The sequence below is a fragment of the Saccoglossus kowalevskii genome, chromosome 12 (genome assembly GCF_978046115.1).
Source record: "Saccoglossus kowalevskii chromosome 12, keSacKowa6.1, whole genome shotgun sequence".
In the NCBI taxonomy this organism is placed as follows: Eukaryota; Metazoa; Hemichordata; class Enteropneusta; family Harrimaniidae; genus Saccoglossus; species Saccoglossus kowalevskii.
The window spans coordinates 11229930-11249261 of NC_140652.1; the positions used below are offsets into that span (position 1 = coordinate 11229930).

Sequence of the window (19332 nt, forward strand, 5' to 3'; positions counted from 1 at the left end):
GGACGGAACCCAAAACACAAGTCCTTGTTTCGGACTACGTTCAACAGGGACTAATAAAATCCAGCAAATCTACCTTTTTCCCTATATTTTATATTCAACTCGTCAGAAATCAATGAAAATAAATTCCATACAAACACACAAAAAGAGTTTTCAGCGAAAATTCATGTCACCTAAAATAATCTATGTTACAGTACATGCTGAACAGAGCCAGTTGATCACATGATTGCGCATAATAACAGTTGCTTTCTACATATTCATTCACTCCTTACATTACTGTATGTAGTTCAGTGCATGGCAGTCAAGTAGTAAAAACTGCGTTGTTTATCAATATCAAGGGGTCATTTTTTTGGTTTGAACTTTCCTTTGTTTAGCATGTACAAAATGTAATTTTAAATAGAAATGTAAAGTAAAGCAGTGTTTACATTGCCAATCTATACATGAAAATATGTGTAAATGTACAAGTTATCAAAACACAGGATTTCTCTGTGTTTTGTTATTTACAACTGCCATAGTTAACACAGACATAACAAACAATGTGGCACCCCTTAGACAGAACAGCATCTCCCCAGTAAGCATGTACACATGGATTATAAGACTCCTTAAGTTAATGCACTTTAATTGTGTTCACATGTACAAGGATTTCCAGTTTTGCAAATTACTGTTAATTAATTAATTAATTAATTAATACTGTTACTGTGATGTGTATTACTTTGGAGTGACAGTGATCCCCCCCACTTCTGCTATGTGTGAATCATTCCCGCTATCAATTTCGTCAAAAAGTCATCAGAATGTAAATTAAAGTTGTATTCTCAGCAACATTTTGTTGGAAGACCTTTGGGCAAAAATCAAAAAATTTACAGTGTTCGTGAGTTGTACTAATCAAAATCTGGTGTACAGTGTTCTCCCCAAAGCGTTTTAGCGTAGCGGGGCCGCTACTCCATTATTTATGCCGCTACTCTGAGAGATTGCCCGCTACTCTGTGGCATTTCCTATTACTCTTTCTTTTAGCTTGTTAATACACGTGCGAATCTGTTAGTCAGCGTCATCAGCGTCCGGTACTGTGAGCCAAATCAGGTGTGAATGGAAACATGTCAGTGATTACGCAAAGACAATGGACTAATACAGCTTCGTACTTCGACAATAAACACTTTCGCCCTATTTAATTGGGGTAATAGCGAGTATTTTCTCAGTAGCATATTTGGCTGGAAGAAGCAACGATGTCAAACAGCAGAAATATTACGTTGTGGTTCCGCGTAGAACGCCCTGCTGGGTCCCTGGTTGCGAGCGATAAACCCACCAGCAACGCGGTCACCGGTACCCCTGTCGGCAGTGGTACTAAACGTGTCCAAGATGATGTTACAACGAAAAGTGCAAAAAAATAAACTCTAGATTTGATGCACAATGGACAACAAAATATACGTGGCTGAGAGAAAAATCCGATGGCAAAGGTAAAAAAAGTATTTATTTGTAGCGTTTTACTTGGAAGCGAGTTTTGACCTAGTTTAGTAAATTTTTGTATGGCTTCATTTTTTGCCGATCGTCGAAACATTTTTTTGGAAACGACCTTCTTTCTGGAAGTTCAAAAATTGTTGGCTACGATTTATCAAAGTAACTAATACTAGTATTGTGTTTTGAAATAGTTGGGTAAAGTTTATCGTGGCAATTTTTAAGTTTAGCGACTTTTCAAAATGGCGGCAATTTGTTTATTTTCGTGTTGATCGTGACGATATTTTTTAAATACAAGTATTGATTCGCTCCTATTTCTTATCTTTTAGGAATGCTGTGACACATATGTGAAAAATTCAACTTAAAAACATCCAGAAATAGTTCTTTGGTATGGAATTCTATGCCATGTATAACTATTACGAAATATGCTATCGATAAACACGCACACTCGGAGATGCACAAGAAGGCCATGTCATTTAATAGAAGTGGGAAGCAAAGAAAAATCACGGCGTTCTCAAAAGCTGTAGATCACTGGGCTTCCATGAAAGTCCGAAGAATCAACATTACATAGAAATCACACAGCAGCAGATTCATTTAATCTTCTACATAAATTTGTTAAAAAATAAAGACACATTTTCATCCATGCAAGCCTGTCATTATTGTTTTCTTTATCTTCAGACAAATGCTAATGATATGTAAATTATATGCAAATTAGCCGCCACTCTGATACATTTTTCTGGGGAGAACACTGGGTGTATTGTAAGTTATTTTCCCCTTCACTATCAAAACAATGCCATCATGCATTGCGAGTGTGTGCTAAACACAACTAAACTAGGAGGTATTTAATGTTTGATATTATAAGTTCACTCAGACAGAGGTAACATAAGTGAAATAGTTGTCCTATAAATTGAAAAGGCTATGCAGGAAACAACATCATGGTATGCATCTAAAACTAATCATATTGAAAAATGCTTCACAGAGAATACAGATTGTGTGAAATATGTGGTGTTATTGATGAGAAATCTCCATAATTGAAAATATCCCAAATGGCAATAAACATCAAATACATAGACAAATGAATGAAAAAGAGATGTTACATGCAGATGAGCTCATTAAATATGCACAAATTTGTTTCAAATAATGCCTGACAAGCAGAATTACAGTTTACCTGTCCCAAAGGTTGTATCTGTACCATAACAAGCTGACGTACACCATCTGTCACCAGCTCTGATGGTAATTTGGCAAGAATTATCGATGTACCTATAAGAAAAATTATTAATTGAACAAAAATCTAACCTGTAAAACTTCTCAGAGATAAGACTGAGAACTAACACCAAACTCCCTTACATTCAATGATAACAGAAAGCATTTCCCTTGATTTTATTTTTGTGGATTTACACTGAAAATATTAAGGTATAGATGCATGTTCGTGGGCACTCTGAGTGAATTTTTTTGCTTTTCTTACCCAGACAGTCTTGGCTAGATAGTGTTGAAATTTCGGAGCATTGCCAATGCTGGAACATGCCCAAAAATGGATTTTAAAATATAGGGAATCGAGGCACGCGTATGTGATTAAAAGTCCCGAAAGTTTATTTACGTTACTCTTTGATTGACAAGCCACTGTTGATGTTATATGCAAATGAGTTGCTGGCCTCAGTTACGGTGCGGCATTGTGTAACTTCCAGTCCGCGATCCTGTTTAACTTACCTTAAGCGCTACCAACTAGTCTTGCAAACTACAAAAAAAAAGAAGACAAGACGTAGACGCTTCCAGCATGCAAGCGGAATACAAAAAAACATACAGTTGTAAATGATAAGTAAACTTTTTCACCCTTATCTCGCAACATGTCGACAACTTCTAGCCTGGCAGCTTCCAGTGGAGTACTGTTAAATATTTTTTTTCACGCATTTTTTTCTCCGAAGGCATTATAAAACTGACTAATTTTACATTTGTCGTTTCGCTGTATCGATCACCGTGTTGATAGCATTGCGATGTAGTAGTGGATAAACACCATTCAGACCATTGCTGTGCTGTCATCAATAACTAACTTTTCAGTGGCAAAATACACAAACGTGAAATGCTCGGTTACTTAAAAAATAAAAAATACCCCGAAAATTACAGAAACATCGGCAACGAGATGCTGTTTTTAAACACCGCAGAAAAATCACGCACTCTGCGATGCCATCTTGGTTACCTTAATCGGAAACCCCCTAGCATGCATCTGTAGCGATTTCGCAAAGTACGTTGTACGGCCGTGCTCGGCGAGGTATGAATGAGGTATTTTCACAGAGGTCAGAATTCGTTTTAACTTTTATCGACCCATCACGTCTGCTCGTAGTTGAATGAAACCTATTTCGATTTACAATAGTTGTCTTCCATTTCGACTTTTTCTCATCGGCGTTTGAGCGATTGAGTACAAAAACTGTGAATAGCCTTTGTGTAGCAAAATATTATGGCCCATTTCAACCTGGTCGTCTAACTTCGCACGATCCATTTCACCGAAGATCGTGAAAAACTGCGTCATACAGAGTCATCAAGAGAGAATGTTTGTACCATGTATATTTTAAAATCGTCTTTTGAGTATGTACTATTCACAATGCTGTGAAATTTTAACAGTCTATAGCCAAGACTGTTTGGATAATAAAAAGCAAAAAAAAAGAAAATTCACTCTAAAGTGCCCACGAACCTGCATCTATACCTTAAAGCATTTTACAGTAGAATGATGTGATTATTTATTCACGATATTGAATATCACTGCCATTTTTTTTTTTAATGTTGAAATTGCAATCGCTAGGATTAAACACCACTGCCATAGAAACTGTAATCAATGTATAGGACTACACAAAATAAGGCTGTTGGTTATCGTCCTACTAAGTTGGGTCAAAGCATCCATCCATGTACCTTAAAGGTTTCCCCCAGATTGCATCTGTTAAAGAATGAGTCTTACCCAGTTGTTTTGCAGAGGGTACAGTGGTTTTGTACTCTTCACCGAATCTGAAGCACACACAAACAGATTGAGGTTGACTCTGTTTTTGGTGTTCAATCATGAATACTGTGGAATACTTTATTTTCGCTGGAATTAATTTTTGCTGAAAAGGCTTTTTGGACGTTTAGCTTGGAATTTATTTTCACTGATTTTTAATGAGTTTAATGTGAAATATAGGAAAAAAAGTATATTCACTGGATTTTATTTTCACGGAATCATCCCTTCAGCGAAAATAGCAAAAATAAATTCCAAGCGAAAATAAAGTATTTTACAGTACGATGAAACAACCTATACATTTGGTGACAGCATGCACCAAACAAACTTAAAGGGCGGCAGCCATCGCGCCGCGCCCTGTTGGATATGGGACTCATAGCGACGTATACAAAGCGTGTAAATACATTGTTTATTTACATGAAATTCGAACACACGCTGCACGACGACCACCAAGCTTTAAATTATGCAATATATCGTAGCAAACAAGTCACATGAGACGGTACCTACCTTTTATGAGTCCAATAGCAGCGTCATCTGATAAATTAAACGAGTCAACAGCTTTCGTAATTTGTAACAAACCATCAAAATGGCCGGCCATCTGATCTCGTAGTATGTTACATATACACTGAATGGAGTTCGCCGAGACCGACGCTAGGCACGGAGTCTGTAAACTCTGCATTAGAAAGGCGAGAATCGGATCTAGAAATGACAAACAAAATATTCTTAGTATTAGTTGCCTACTGAAGTCTGACAACTGGGTAATATGTAATGTTGTGTAGGTAATGTGTTAAGACGAATATTATTATCACAAACTGACTGTAGAATATAAAAACCCCAGTCTGGCTATTAACCTTTTCACCACCAGTTCCCTCTTTCTATCACCATTACCCAGAATAGTCCTGCTTATTGTCTGCACTTTCCTTCAGAAGATTGAGACAAAAATAGCCAAATTTTTTGAGTAAAAACTGAAAATTTTATTGAATTTTGTTTGCAAGCTCCAAAATTAGGGTTCATTCACCTGGGTTTTATATTTATTGAGCCAAGATTTTCATCAAGGTACCAGATAAGTATTAAGACATGCGACGATGTTATGTAATATGGCATATATTTTTATAATAGCATGCAAATATAAATGTACCATATTTTTTCAAAAAAAAACATTTTTCGTTCTATGAGATCCTGTGTTATGATTAACGTAAAACATAAAACAGGACAAATAAAGATTATGCAGATGTATCATCTTAGTGACGTCATGTCAAAATTCCACCAAGTCTAAAGTAGTTTTTAGGTGTATCTCACACACTTAATATAATGTGCTGTACCACATTTGATGGTCAATTTTGATCAAGTAAGAGAATCTCAAACACAATATTTCCGTATCGAAGATCATCATTTTAACATTGAGCTATAAAAACACAATTCAAAATTGAGTTGCTCTGTTTTTGCAGCAGATGTTCAGTCCATGCCTTCTCGCACTAAGTGAGATTTCAGAGTGAACAGAAAAATCATCTATCAGAACGATGTAAGCATTACAATACATATCATCTACCATTTACACAAATGCATGGGCTACTAATAGGGAAAATATACTAGTAGTGAGCTGGAAAATTTGGATGACCAAAAAAACATCTTTTCCATATAAAAAATAAGTGATTATGTCTTCGAGACACGGCTATGGACAGACATTCTTACCTAAATATTGTGTGTGTTCTTCTATCCATTCACCCAGCTCTCCCACTAACTGTGTACTGGTATACCTGACAGCAATATGGGCGTCTTTGGGTAAATTTATTATAGCTTCTACAACTTGAGGGACAGCTTCACTCTCCTGTCTGTAAACAACAACAACAACAACAATAACAATAACAACAATGTATGAATGATGCTTGTCATCCAGAGAGCACACAAAATCAAATCAAAGCAACGCCGACAAATGCTCATTATTAAAAGGATTGATTGAAGAACTAGAAAATGCTGGTCAGTTCAGACAAGTGTTTGAAGGGCACAAGAACAATCACGCAATAACTTTAGAAGACGTTGGGCAAGATGAGATGACATGTACGTGTATGTGGGAGAAACACTCATCTCAACTCTAACAAGCGTAAAGTTCAGGAAACAAATAAACGATATCAATAAACTGGTTTTATTACTCCTCACTGGAAAAGGTTACATGTACTCGCACGCTAGAACAAGTATTCAGTCCTTTTATAGCTTTGGTAGGATCAGCCTCCGTAACAAATTTTAGCGGCCTTGGTGCTGATTGGTTCATAGTGCTATGACCTATGATTGGCTAATAAGAGAATAGCATTTGAAATGGCATCTGCTATCGTTATTTGTGCTAGTTGGCTTCGAGTTAAACATGTAATAAAGACGATTGAATTGAATAAACACAATAACAATATAAGAAATTCAAGAAAGCACTGAAACACAATTGAATAATATTCAATCGATCATACAAACGAATATCACAATAATAATTAGGGAAATAATAGTGTAGTATTCTCCCTCTCATCGACAGCGTACTTGTATGAAAGATACTTACGGTAACACATTTTTAGCAACAGCTGCCATTACAAACAGTGCGGCTTCTGTGACATTCCATGAGGTATTAACCCCTTGCGCTGAAAGTGCTTCAAACATCTACAAAAAGTGGAAACGATATGTTATGACTGTCCTTCTGTGTCTTCTTAGCAGAAAAACATATTTAAATGAGCATGTGCGTATTATATACAGTGACCCCTTGCTAAGTCGTGGGTGTTGGGATCCAAAAATCGCATGAAAGGGGGCTTATGCATTGAAAATTGGTAAGTACATGTACACATATGGGTTTATGTACATGTATAGTACGTTTTCTTTATTGGACAACATCACAGTGTCCATGTTTGCATGGACAACTCATTGCAACGAATTTTATGGAGTTTTATCAAAGTATAACGGCCGGAAATATGATAAATCGCGACTTCATACCCTCGCCAACACCTTGAGTCTGGCCACAGTCACACTCTGGCATCTCAGTAATTGACAGCCAGTAGGTGTTAAGTTATCACCTCCAGCTTATTAACGGCTAATTAAATACACGATGTGACAAAATATTAGTTCTTCTACTTCAAAATTGCAGGCAAAACACAATAGAATTTTTGAGAGACATCCAACCATCAGCAGCTTAGCCGAAGTCACAACTAACTGAGGCGTGACTTAGCGAGAGGACGCTGCATTAAAAATAGTTTTAGCTATAATTCCTTCATCATAGCGCAGAGATGCAATTGCCAAATAGTTCATATGCCACATTCATCCCAATTGTAAAATACACTAACACAATCTTAATTTTCAAGCCCAGAATTAAACTAGTAATCTCAAGTCCAAAGAAAAATGTTTGAGGAATGAAATTCTTCATCTGATAGATTGGTGCTTGAAACAAGACTGTTTTTGTACCTGTTTAAAACATGTTGACGAACCAACAAGAAATACAACGTCTTTGATTAGCTCGGCTACACGCAATCTAAAATCACCAAAGTCGTCTTTTTCATCCGGAATACCTTCCTGTAATAAGAAGAGCCATGTACATGTCTTAAACGATCACTGTAATCCTTTCATTAATTGGACGAAAAAACAAGCAGCCTGATGGCAGAGATAGCTCCGCTGTTAGAAGTACAAATTTCAATTAAAGAACTGAAGAAAAAAAAAAATGAACAATACGTATTGAATCAAAGCAATAGAACTTGCGGTTTTTAACAAGAAGTCGAAAATATCACTTTTTACCAAAACAGACAAAAATAATCATTAAAATTAGAGAATTCAAGATATCATCATCAAATGAACAAATCTGAGAAGGGTATACATGCAGTACCTATATATTTAATATCAAAGCAATCGGACTTGCCGTTTTTAACAAAAAGTCGAAAATATCAATTTTTACCAAAAATGACAAAAATATTCACCAAAATTAGAGAATTGAAAATATCACCCCATGAAATGAACAAATCTAAGAGAGGTCTATCTAAGGTACATATACACCAAGTATCAAAGCAATCAGGCTTGTAGTTTTCAAGAAGAAGTTGAAAAAGTAAAAAAAGTTGACGCAGACGACGGACAATCTTTTATTTGATAAGCTCCGCTAGACAAAGTGAACAGCAGAGCTGAAAACTGAGCAAAAAAAAGCTTTGTTGGAGGTGGCTTAATTGAGAAATCCAGACAGTTGACAAGATAAGGGTTCAATCATTATACATGTAGTGAATTAAATCACTGTGGTACATTTTTAATATAATAATAATACAACACTAGTGTAGTAAAATTTAATATGCATAATAATAATAAACATAACCGTAATAAAAAAAAAAAAATCTGGTGTGAGAGATGAAAATAGTTTCTTTAATCTAGATGAGTCTGTATACACTAATAAACAATATATATTAAAAAAAATAATAACAGCTGATGCTGTGGCAATGCATACAAATATCGTGCATGTACAATTTTGAATAAAAATGAGTTTTTATTAGACTACTTACATGATCTGAATCCATCTGACAATGAATACTCAGCGCGTTAATCAACCTCTGAATATACGGTCTAAACAAGTCGTTTATTTCTTCATTATTATCTTTATAGAGCGTCTCCGATAAACGATACCAAAAATTGAAACAAATCTCGGCAACTTCGTACTGATGATGACCCACACAGGTCAGTAGAAGATCAAGTGACGCAAGACTACCGATCCCCTGTAGAGACAGAATAGTTCATTTTACCACCAGTTTCTTCTTTTCATCACAAATTCACAAAATGGTCGCATTTATAGTCTGCACTTTTTTTACAGAAGACTGGGACAAAAATAGCCAATTTTTTTAAATAAAAACTTAAAATATTGTCTAAACTAAAAAGTTTTGTCTGTTGGCTCCAAAATTAGGATTCATTTCGAGAAATATTGAAGATTATAAGAAAAAAAGTGCACAACAATTTGGCCAAGAAAGTCTGGTGGTAAAAAGATGAAGGTTATTTTATGTACATGTAATAATGTACAACTCATTATTATACATATTTAATATGATAAAACACCTTTGTGTTAAAAAAAATCCCTGAAGTCTTTTTTCCCCTGTTAAGGTCATTTTATTGAATAATGTACAACTCATTATTATACATATTTAATATGATAAAACACCTTTTTGTTAAAAAAAATCCCTGAAGTCTTTTTCCCCTGTTAAGGTCATTTTATTGAATAATGTACAACTCATTATTATACATATTTAATATGATAAAACACCTTTTTGTTAAAAAAAATCCCTGAAGTCTTTTTCCCTGTTAAGGTCATTTTATTGAATAATGTACAACTCATTATTATACATATTTAATATGATAAAACACCTTTTTGTTAAAAAAAATCCCTGAAGTCTTTTTTCCCCTGTTAAGGTCATTTTATTGAATAATGTACAACTCATTATTATACATATTTAATATGATAAAACATCTTTTTGTTAAAAAAAATCCCTGAAGTCTTTTTTCCCCTGTTAAGGTCATTTTATTGAATAATGTACAACTCATTATTATACATATTTAATATGATAAAACATCTTTTTGTTAAAAAAAATCCCTGAAGTCTTTTTTCCCCTGTTAAGGTCATTTTATTGAATAATGTACAACTCATTATTATACATATTTAATATGATAAAACATCTTTTTGTTAAAAAAAATCCCTGAAGTCTTTTTTCCCCTGTTAAGGTCATTTTATTGAATAATGTACAACTCATTATTATACATATTTAATATGATAAAACATCTTTTTGTTAAAAAAAATCCCTGAAGTCTTTTTTCCCCTGTTAAGGTCATTTTATTGAATAATGTACAACTCATTATTATACATATTTAATATGATAAAACATCTTTTTGTTAAAAAAAATCCCTGAAGTCTTTTTTCCCCTGTTAAGGTCATTTTATTGAATAATGTATAACTCATTATTATACATCTGGAAGTGACAGTGTTGTAAAAATCTGTATGGGTATGTTACATTTGAATGTGTTATGAACTTCTCCTGCAACACATTTGAACACTTTTCATTTCTTGACATCAGGTACCACAATAATGTAGTGAATGATGGAGCACAAATGAACAAACATCCACAAATCCCCTAAATGTTTTTTAGTGAATTCCAATGCTTAATTGATGCAAACTACTACATGTATATCAAATATTTTGGTGGGAGTGTTACTTCTAATAAGAACAGCCCCAAGTCACACTACGGCTAAAGTTATGAAATGCATTTACTACATGTATATCAAATATTTTGGTGGGAGTGTTACTTCTAATAAGAACAGCCCCAAGTCACACTACGGCTAAAGTTATGAAATGCATTTACTACATGTATATCAAATATTTTGTTGGGAGTGTAACTTCTAATAAGAACAGACTGGCTTATGTTAAGAAATACATTTACCTGACCGGGCATCTTGATTATGCATTCTAAAAATGATTCCGCTAACTCTGTAAATATTCGACAGAAATTTATTGACCTGAAAAAAACAACAAGAGCATTTGATCACAATGTGTACTATTATTAGTACAATATTAAAGTCTTTTTAACTGAGACTCACAATAAACAAAGTAAACTGAAATGTGTATCAATTATTATCATATACCTCGTAAAGTTAAGGGAAATGCGCCCTCACATCAGTGCAATTATTTCCTGTAACATGCCTGGCCTTAGGGACGACGTCAAAAGATCGATGTCGGATAAAAAACTTATTTCCTTTAGTTTGGGGGTGGGGGGTTTTGACCTCAAAAAGTTTCCATCCTGCAAAAACGATTTTATTTTTTAATGAAGTCAAAAAAATCTTGGAGTATTTGTAGTTCGTTGTTTTTTTCTATCCAATCATGGACAGAAATAACCGAAAAGGGGAAAAAAAACCCAGAAAAATGGTTTGGTTCGAGTGTAAATCTGTGCGTCAAATGAGGTGCATTTGTAAAATCTTTTTACACCCACCCGACAACCAACTGCTATGCAATACTACTGTCTGATTATCAATTTGTATTTAATGGTGAATGTAGTCTGACGCCATGACCAATATTTATCAATTAAGTTTCAGTGGGGGGTAGGGGGGTTTGGAAAAAAACTAAAGGAATTAAGTTTTTTATCCGACATCGATCTTTTGACATCGTCCCTTACACGTCTGGTTTTCATCAATTGAAACTAAATGCATCATTCTGGATTACGTGTTTGAGGTCATGTTGTGGTAAAATTGTAATTACACCTACATTTGTATAAGGTATATGATACACATTTTATTGACTGGATATAGCCTTTGCTGCCCTCAGTCTTACGGGCTAACACACTCTTGGAAGCTTGGGCACTTTGCCGCACGACTTTGGGCCACAAAAGCCGTATCCAGTTCATAAAGTATACTAGTGCATATACAGGAAAGGAAAGCTGTTAAGTAAACCCTGACTAAAATTAACATAGTCTTAAACTGGACTGGAACATAACTGTTACCATGGTATCTTGTGCATTTATTTGAGTTGAAAATGGCACGTTCAAGTATCACTGAAGTTAGTTTGAGTATAGACACGCCTGTCATTTTATATATTAAGCTTGTAGCAATTGTATTGCTGCCTATGAACTTTGTGATTTGATTAACCAACAAAATATCTTGTTTTATCACAACTGAGAATGGAATTTTCAATATAAGGTGTGATTAATTAAAATACACTTAATGATAAAGAGTGTAATCTTTCTCCGTCAACATTTGTAACAAAATAAATTCAGACAATTTTTTCCCAACATTTTGATCAATGGAAAATTATATTCATTTGTGCCAAAAGCAACAAAAAAATGTATAAAATATTGCACCAAATTTAAGGACGAAAAATAATAATGCACAGAAGATTAAACTTTGTATTTATACACAACACCTCCCACTAATATCCTGAAGCACTGAAGTTAGCCTGTACATGTATAAAGGTCATAGTTTTATCCTTCGACCTTTAACCTTTGAGACCCAAAAAACAGGTCACTATTCAAAAATTAAAACCCATTTTTTCATATTTATTATATAGATTTGTAGGCTTGATAGGAAATTGTGTCCATTTGGTCCAAAATTATTGAAAAAAATTAAAGAAAAAAAACATAAAAACAGAAAAATTTGTCAGCAAAATGTTAGAGGTAAAATCAAACTTTGTAAAGGTCTTCTAAGTATTCTTAATTTGATTTCAAAATTTAAAATTGATAAAAAAAATTCTAACTTGTCAATATCCTCCTCAGCTACAGACAGATGATATGCTTCTGGTAACTGCATTACGCTGTCAAAGAGTGTATGAGCTAACATGTAATACTTGGGTAAATCCTACAAGAGAATTTAAACATAGTGCAATTATTACTGAAACAAAACAAGCCATGCATGTCACAGTCCCAGTTAGTTATCAAATTTAAGATATATAGTTTTGTTTATAGTAATATTATAAACGTGTCAGAGATAAATATACAACATTTCAGAGATATGGCTGTAGAACCGCATTCATTAAAACAAAATGGTCGCCAGTCAGCCATTTTTAATCCGATCTGAAAAACAAAATGACGTGCATCTAGATCCAATGTATGTTTGAACAAAATCTGTATATCATGAGCACATGTATGATCTATGTGTGAAATTTGAATGTAATTGGTCCAGGCATGTCTAAGATATAGGTCTGCCTGGATGCATACACAATGTTCAAATGGGGACTAATAAATACAGTCAAACCTGTGTTAACGGCAACCTGGATATAGCGGCCACCTGCCTATAGCGGTCACAACCGAACAGTCCCTACGAATTTTACATGTAAAGTACCCTGTTTACAGCGGCCACCTGCCTAACGCGGCCAACGGCCACGCTTCAGCGGCCGCAGTGAACAGTTGAACTGCATATAACGAACATAGTTCCCGGATGTCTTGCAGACTACTGCCTTCCACTTCAGACAACTAATAAGCTCACAAAGGACAAAGTTAGCACGTTTTCACACCTTTCAGTCAACCGATGGCTTCGGCAATTATGTTTTATTCTTCTTTATAATTCAGTTTACCACGGCAAGCACACCGTACCGATGGCTATGGAACGCCAAAAACATAATTACGAATTTGAAAGTGTCTTGATAAAAAAACATGCTGTCATTAATGTTTTGTTGAAATATGTATACCATTGGAATAACTTACAATTTTGTTCAATTAATGAATCGAGCAATCACAACGATGACGACCCACAAAAGTTGTGAGTCGCCAGGACACAGTCACGGTCCCTATGCATGTGGCTGGGGGAATCGGAATGCCGACGGTAAATCCCCGATCGAATTGATTACCAACAAAAAAAACATAACAGCTCACTTGTTATTTAGTATCGATATTTATTCATTTTGAACTCCTATAAATACCGATAAATACGCATGTAACTGGAACTGATAGCAAAAACACGGTTACTCTTTTTTAGTAACCGTGGCAAAAAGTAAAAAAATCAACGCAACGGCCATGTCTGTTTATCCATCCAAATAAATTATGCTAATTAGCCTTGCGCATGTGCGTTCTTGTTCTTCCGGGGTTATGATAACTCGGGTCAAAAAGAAGAGTCGTTTCCGTTAGCCCTGCGTTAGTGTGTATCGATCTCTGCGAGGGAATGTGTGTGCAGTATCGTCTCGTTGTCTAAACTAAATTCGTTCAACAATGATGTTAAATTGACCCCAGTTCGCCGGCCCATTATTACCTCCATGGCCGGCCAAAGCCGCCAGGCATATTTCACATGTTCCTATTGTTGCACCAGTACAATAACATGGAAGTCGCACAGATTTCGATTGCGCAAAGTAATGTTTTGATTAGGGATCAACCATTTCGTAAGTGAGGTAGGTCGAGAAAATTTTTGAAAAAAAATGAACGAAATGTTTAGGGAATTGTGATTTGGGAGGAAACTTTCAAGTTGTCACGTACATGTAACTGGAAGGATACAATAGATAAGTGTTCTTTCCGTATACGTAACGTTGTAGGGATAAATAAAGCACTGCTAACTGTCCCACTTCCTTCTCCTTGAAAGAATTTGCTATAGCCCAAAGACATTCCGATTTATTAGAACAGTTACCAGACACAATAGATATTAAAAGAAACAAAGAAATTCAGAATAGCTAAGCAAAGCAAGCTGAGTGATTTCTTTAGTAGGAAATGAGACTCAAACTGCTGCTGAACATCAACTTTACTGTACAAATCTTCAAATAATTTTCATACTACTCATTATTGTGCAATGATCGATTTTTTGTGAAATGATTTTAGTTTACATAATACAATTTAAAATCAACATTTTTATTTGTAATAAAGTGTTTGGATACTGTGTACAGTAGTGTAATAGTGTTTCAAATGGGGTTGCGAGATCCGTTTTAATACATTCAGTGCCTAATTAATATTCATGAATAAATTAGTGAACCTGTATAGAAAGGCCACCTGTCTATAAAGGCCAAAATTTCAAAGTCCCTTGGGTGGTCGCTATAGACAGGTTTGACTGTATAGACAATTTTGATCAATGGAAAATTATGCCCATTTGACGCAATTATGACGATATGATCCGTGTCCGTCCCGTTTTACGTTTGATTTCTCCCATAACGCAGGATCTCAAAGGGAATGAAAAATAGTTTATTCATACCCATATTGAAGAGTTTTTAACAGCATAGCTCCCCAGATCTCTTGCGTTAGGAGTCCCTAGCTCTACAGCCATTTTCAAATTAAAGGCAAGCTCTTTTTATGATCAGATGCGTTTTCTAAAGACATTAACCAATAATTATCATAATTAATGCGTAACGACAAGAGCTACTTACTTCAGACACATACAGTGCCGCACAAATGCAGTCTGTGGATGCTTCATGCAAAAATGTTGGTGTTTCACGGTTTAACTGTAAATTATCAAAAACAATTCAAGGTAAGATTTACAGGATGCTTCACTAATGTTTTGTTACTATAGCGAACAATTATTTATGCTATGACCAAACTAAGTTTATTTTGAAAAAAAACAAACATAACTCATCGCTCATTATTTCCTGCAAGTGCTTTTTTCAATAGTTTGTACAATTGATATCACTTACCAATACATGAAATGGTGCTAAAATAAGTTTAGACTGGGCAATCAGTTCTGCTGGGACCACACCAAGATTAAACCAACTCGCTAAACATTTGAAAACTTTGGTCAATAACCTAAAGTCAGCAGCGTACATTTCTACACACGTTGTCTACAGAGAAAGAACAGAAATATTAAATAATAATGAAGTCTAAGCTCATTTCTTGTGATCATTTCTGTTTCTTCATTGTGAAAGGCAATGATGACGCAGCTGATTTCATAATTTGATTTTCCCTCAAAGATCTAATATTCCCCTCATGATGAATCCGGTAAGCACCCACTCCTAAAAAATCATGATTTTCTGAGTTGAGGCCCCTGGGCGCTAACACGGTCGAGTATAAGCAACAGCCACAGTAGATTTGGGATATTTTATAATATGACACATGAATAACGTCAGATTCCTATGACACATGAGAAGCATCTGATTTGACGCCTTTATTGGAGTCAAAATATTTTGTTTCACAATTTAGAAGAAATTTAACATTCCCGAAATGCAAATGTTTCAAACTAAAAACAGCAACAAATAACTTATTGTTGCAATGCCTATTGTAAAAGGTTTAATGAAACCCATTTGAAACGTTGCAGCCAGGAATATGTTCATGAGTTTCATGATTTTATTTACTGCAAAAACCCTCCTTCAAAAAAATCGTCCACGTGATTATTTGACGGATTTTTGTAATTTATTATTTGTACCAACAGCTTCTAAAACGTTTACATTTACAGTAATGAATGAACAAATAAAACTTCCAAACTATCACCAAAGTTGTCCAGAACAATGAAATCACTTGTTGTGACAATGAAATTAAGTTGTTTAGGAACTGAGTAATCAGTTGTAGTGCAAAATTTGACAAATAAATTCAAGAAATATAAAATACAACATTATGGTTTAAAAATAAATGTTTCATACATTTTAAACAAATTTTGCAAGACAATTTACTTATCGAATACCAATGCTGATAGTGACATTTGGTTTGGGTCACAACCGGAATGTCACAAAAGGCATCCCGATGCATAAAATCAAAGATGCCTATAATTATGCAGGCAAGACTTGAGACAAACGAACTGTAATGGATATTTTTCACAATACACAAATTATCATAATTTAAAAGAAATTGATTGAAAATCATTTTGGCTAATTAACTTACCAACATTGATATTGTCATGGAAACAGACTCAGATAACTCTGTAGTGATTTCATCTCTTCTATTAGCACCCAATCTTAAAGGTCTACTGTGAACTTCCTCCGGCATGACGGTTAAAAACTCCAATAAAAACGACATGTGCTGCTGGTTGCCACTAAATCTACAATAAATATAATAACGATGGGTGTACAAAATACAAGTTTCACAAATCTGTGGAAATCATGGAATTTTTCATACAGACATCAAATCATGAAAATTTCATTGTGGTAAGAATTCAACCTGTATTATTGACATTTTTTTAGGATCGTTTTCATTGAAATATTCCTTAGACTGGTTAATAGTGGACAACTACAGTCAGTATGGTGGTTTTAAATGAAATCTAGCTAAACTAAATGTTAAGTTGCGTTCAGACTGTAATTATACAGTGGTTTTGAAAGCAAGCTAAACTAGTTTTAAGCCAACTGAAATCTAGTCACTGTAAAATACTTTATTTTCGCTTGGAATTAATTTTCGCTGCAGGAAGGACTCAGTGAAAATAAAATCCAGCAAATATACCTTTTTCCCTATATTTTAAATTCAACTCGCCAAAAATCAGTGAAAATAAATTCCATACAAAACACCTAAAATGTCTTTTCAGCGAAATAATTAATTCCAGCTAAAATAAAGTATTCTGCAGTAAATGTTAAGTTGTGCTCAGACTCTATTGTAGATTTATGCTGGTTTTCAAAGCAAGCTAAGCTAGTTTTAAGCCAGCTAAAAACTAGTTAAATGTTAATTAAAGGGGAGCAGAGGTGTGGCTTTTGACACTCTGTACATGAAATCTGAGATCTATGAATGAATTCTGTCCATAAAAATAACTTATATGTGCTGCGAAATGCCCTAAATTTCGGGTATAAAATGGGCTGTGAAGCAGACGACAAACTTCCGCTTTTCCTGGCGTTATTTCGCCTCTAGAGGGCCAGTCAAATGACGTCATCAGTGAACACTGGTAATTGAACCCATTCATGCTAGTACGTCAATCCCATAGAAATGCTACTATGAAAGACCTTGTTAACTGACTACTTAAAAGTTGAAACATGGCGAGGTGTTGTGTTATGAATGCCGTAACGATTCATGTTATGTTTCTCGAAATCCCAAATAAAAAATCACGTTGTTGGTTGCGAGAAATCGGCGGAAGAACTACTAAGTAACCTGAAAGTGAAGACAGTACAGCGTTCTGGCTATAGTAAACAGTGAGTGAATAAATATTGTACGAGTTAAAACTAAATGAGAAATATGCTAATATCACTTGAACCACAGTACTCATTTTGCCCAACTTTCCACTTTTTAAACGAACGCTTAAATTTCCGACCGCACTGTATTTTCCGACCGGAAAACGACCACATTTTTACCGTTTTTTTTTCTCTCGCTCGTATATTGAAAACACCGACCGCTCGCCCAAACACTGGTCACTGGCACAGGAGTAGTCAAAATGTTTGGGGATATACAACAAGTGTTAACTATTATAAATTCTGAACGGCTCTTCAAATCTATACCACTCCGTATCATTCGCGAACAACTTCATCTGTGTCAAATACTAGAGCCGGTACAATATTGTAAACAAATGCCATGATATCTCAGTCATATCGCTATTGTATACACTACCTTTTTTATTCTTGTTTGCACAAACGTTGAATAGCCGTCAAACATTCAAATTTTTAGTTTTTAACTATCTATAATTATATGCACGCACTTTGACCCTTTGACCTAGATTTGATTGGGATGGAATATTGTACTTTAAACATTATTCTGACGTTACTTACTGCCCCAAAAATGTTTCAACACAATTGCGGTATGACTGTCCGATTTACATGTGCATTGGGTAATATATTAATAACCATTCTCACCAATCGCTAGCTTAGGAGCGAGTAGGAAATCAAACAGCCGCAGGTCGCCCAGAAAGGACTGAGAAATTAAAAAAATTATATTTCCACAAAGTTAAATAAATCTGGCTGCATCAAAAGCTTGGAAACTAGTTATAATATTTTGCAAAAAACTGAGTGATCAACGACATCATTTTAGGGTGCAATTGAATTTTAAGTACTTCATTGCGTAACTTACTGTGCGGCGATGCTGACATCAAGTGTATGTTGACCCCCAAGTCACGCACTGAACAGTTACCTTAACTGAACGCGTTACCTTAGCAATCTCTTTCTTTCATGCTCCGCGTGTCGATCTTGTAAAATTGTTATTAGTTCTGATGGTGCTGTACGCAAACTCGTTTACTTAGTGCGCTACTTTTCTAATTACGCAAATTTGTTTACAATGTTGTACCGGCTCTAAAAATTTCAACATTGTAATATATCGATTTCATAATAATTACGCAAAGTCAGTTATTTAATATTGGACACAGGTGAAGTTTCCTCCGCGAATGATATGTGGTATAGATTTGAAGAGTAGTTCGGAATTTAACAATATGACAGAACCCCACACCCTCCCAGTGGCTTTCGTTGCGTATGGAAGTTATTTTCACGAGTGATGTGGTGTATCCTGCGGCCGTACTTTCACGAGCAAACATGCCGTGCAACTGCGGTACTCCACTGACGGGATGACTTTCGCTGACAGCGGTTGTCGCTGAGCTGCACGCTACAACTTCGTGTGTGATGTTGCTTGCTGGTCGTG

General features: G+C 35.1%; 1 protein-coding gene and 1 long non-coding RNA gene across 2 annotated transcripts in view; one reads left to right on the plus strand and one right to left on the minus strand.

Annotated features, from left to right (window-relative positions):
- Positions 1-19332, minus strand: part of LOC102806984 (transportin-3-like) — a 41458-nt gene that overhangs the window by 15995 nt on the left and 6131 nt on the right. Inside the window, exons 4-14 of the mRNA XM_085506413.1 lie at positions 16675-16831; positions 15498-15641; positions 15234-15308; positions 12651-12751; positions 10849-10924; positions 8932-9141; positions 7859-7966; positions 6969-7066; positions 6119-6258; positions 4934-5125; positions 2615-2706 (exon numbers count right to left, since the gene is read on the minus strand). Of these exons, the coding sequence (XP_085362539.1) occupies positions 2615-2706; positions 4934-5125; positions 6119-6258; positions 6969-7066; positions 7859-7966; positions 8932-9141; positions 10849-10924; positions 12651-12751; positions 15234-15308; positions 15498-15641; positions 16675-16831 (1393 nt within the window). The remainder of the gene's footprint in view (positions 1-2614; positions 2707-4933; positions 5126-6118; positions 6259-6968; positions 7067-7858; positions 7967-8931; positions 9142-10848; positions 10925-12650; positions 12752-15233; positions 15309-15497; positions 15642-16674; positions 16832-19332) is intronic.
- Positions 1044-2094, plus strand: LOC144356292 (uncharacterized). The gene is made up of 2 exons (XR_013421425.2): positions 1044-1448; positions 1776-2094. It is a non-coding gene; the product is annotated as an uncharacterized LOC144356292 (long non-coding RNA).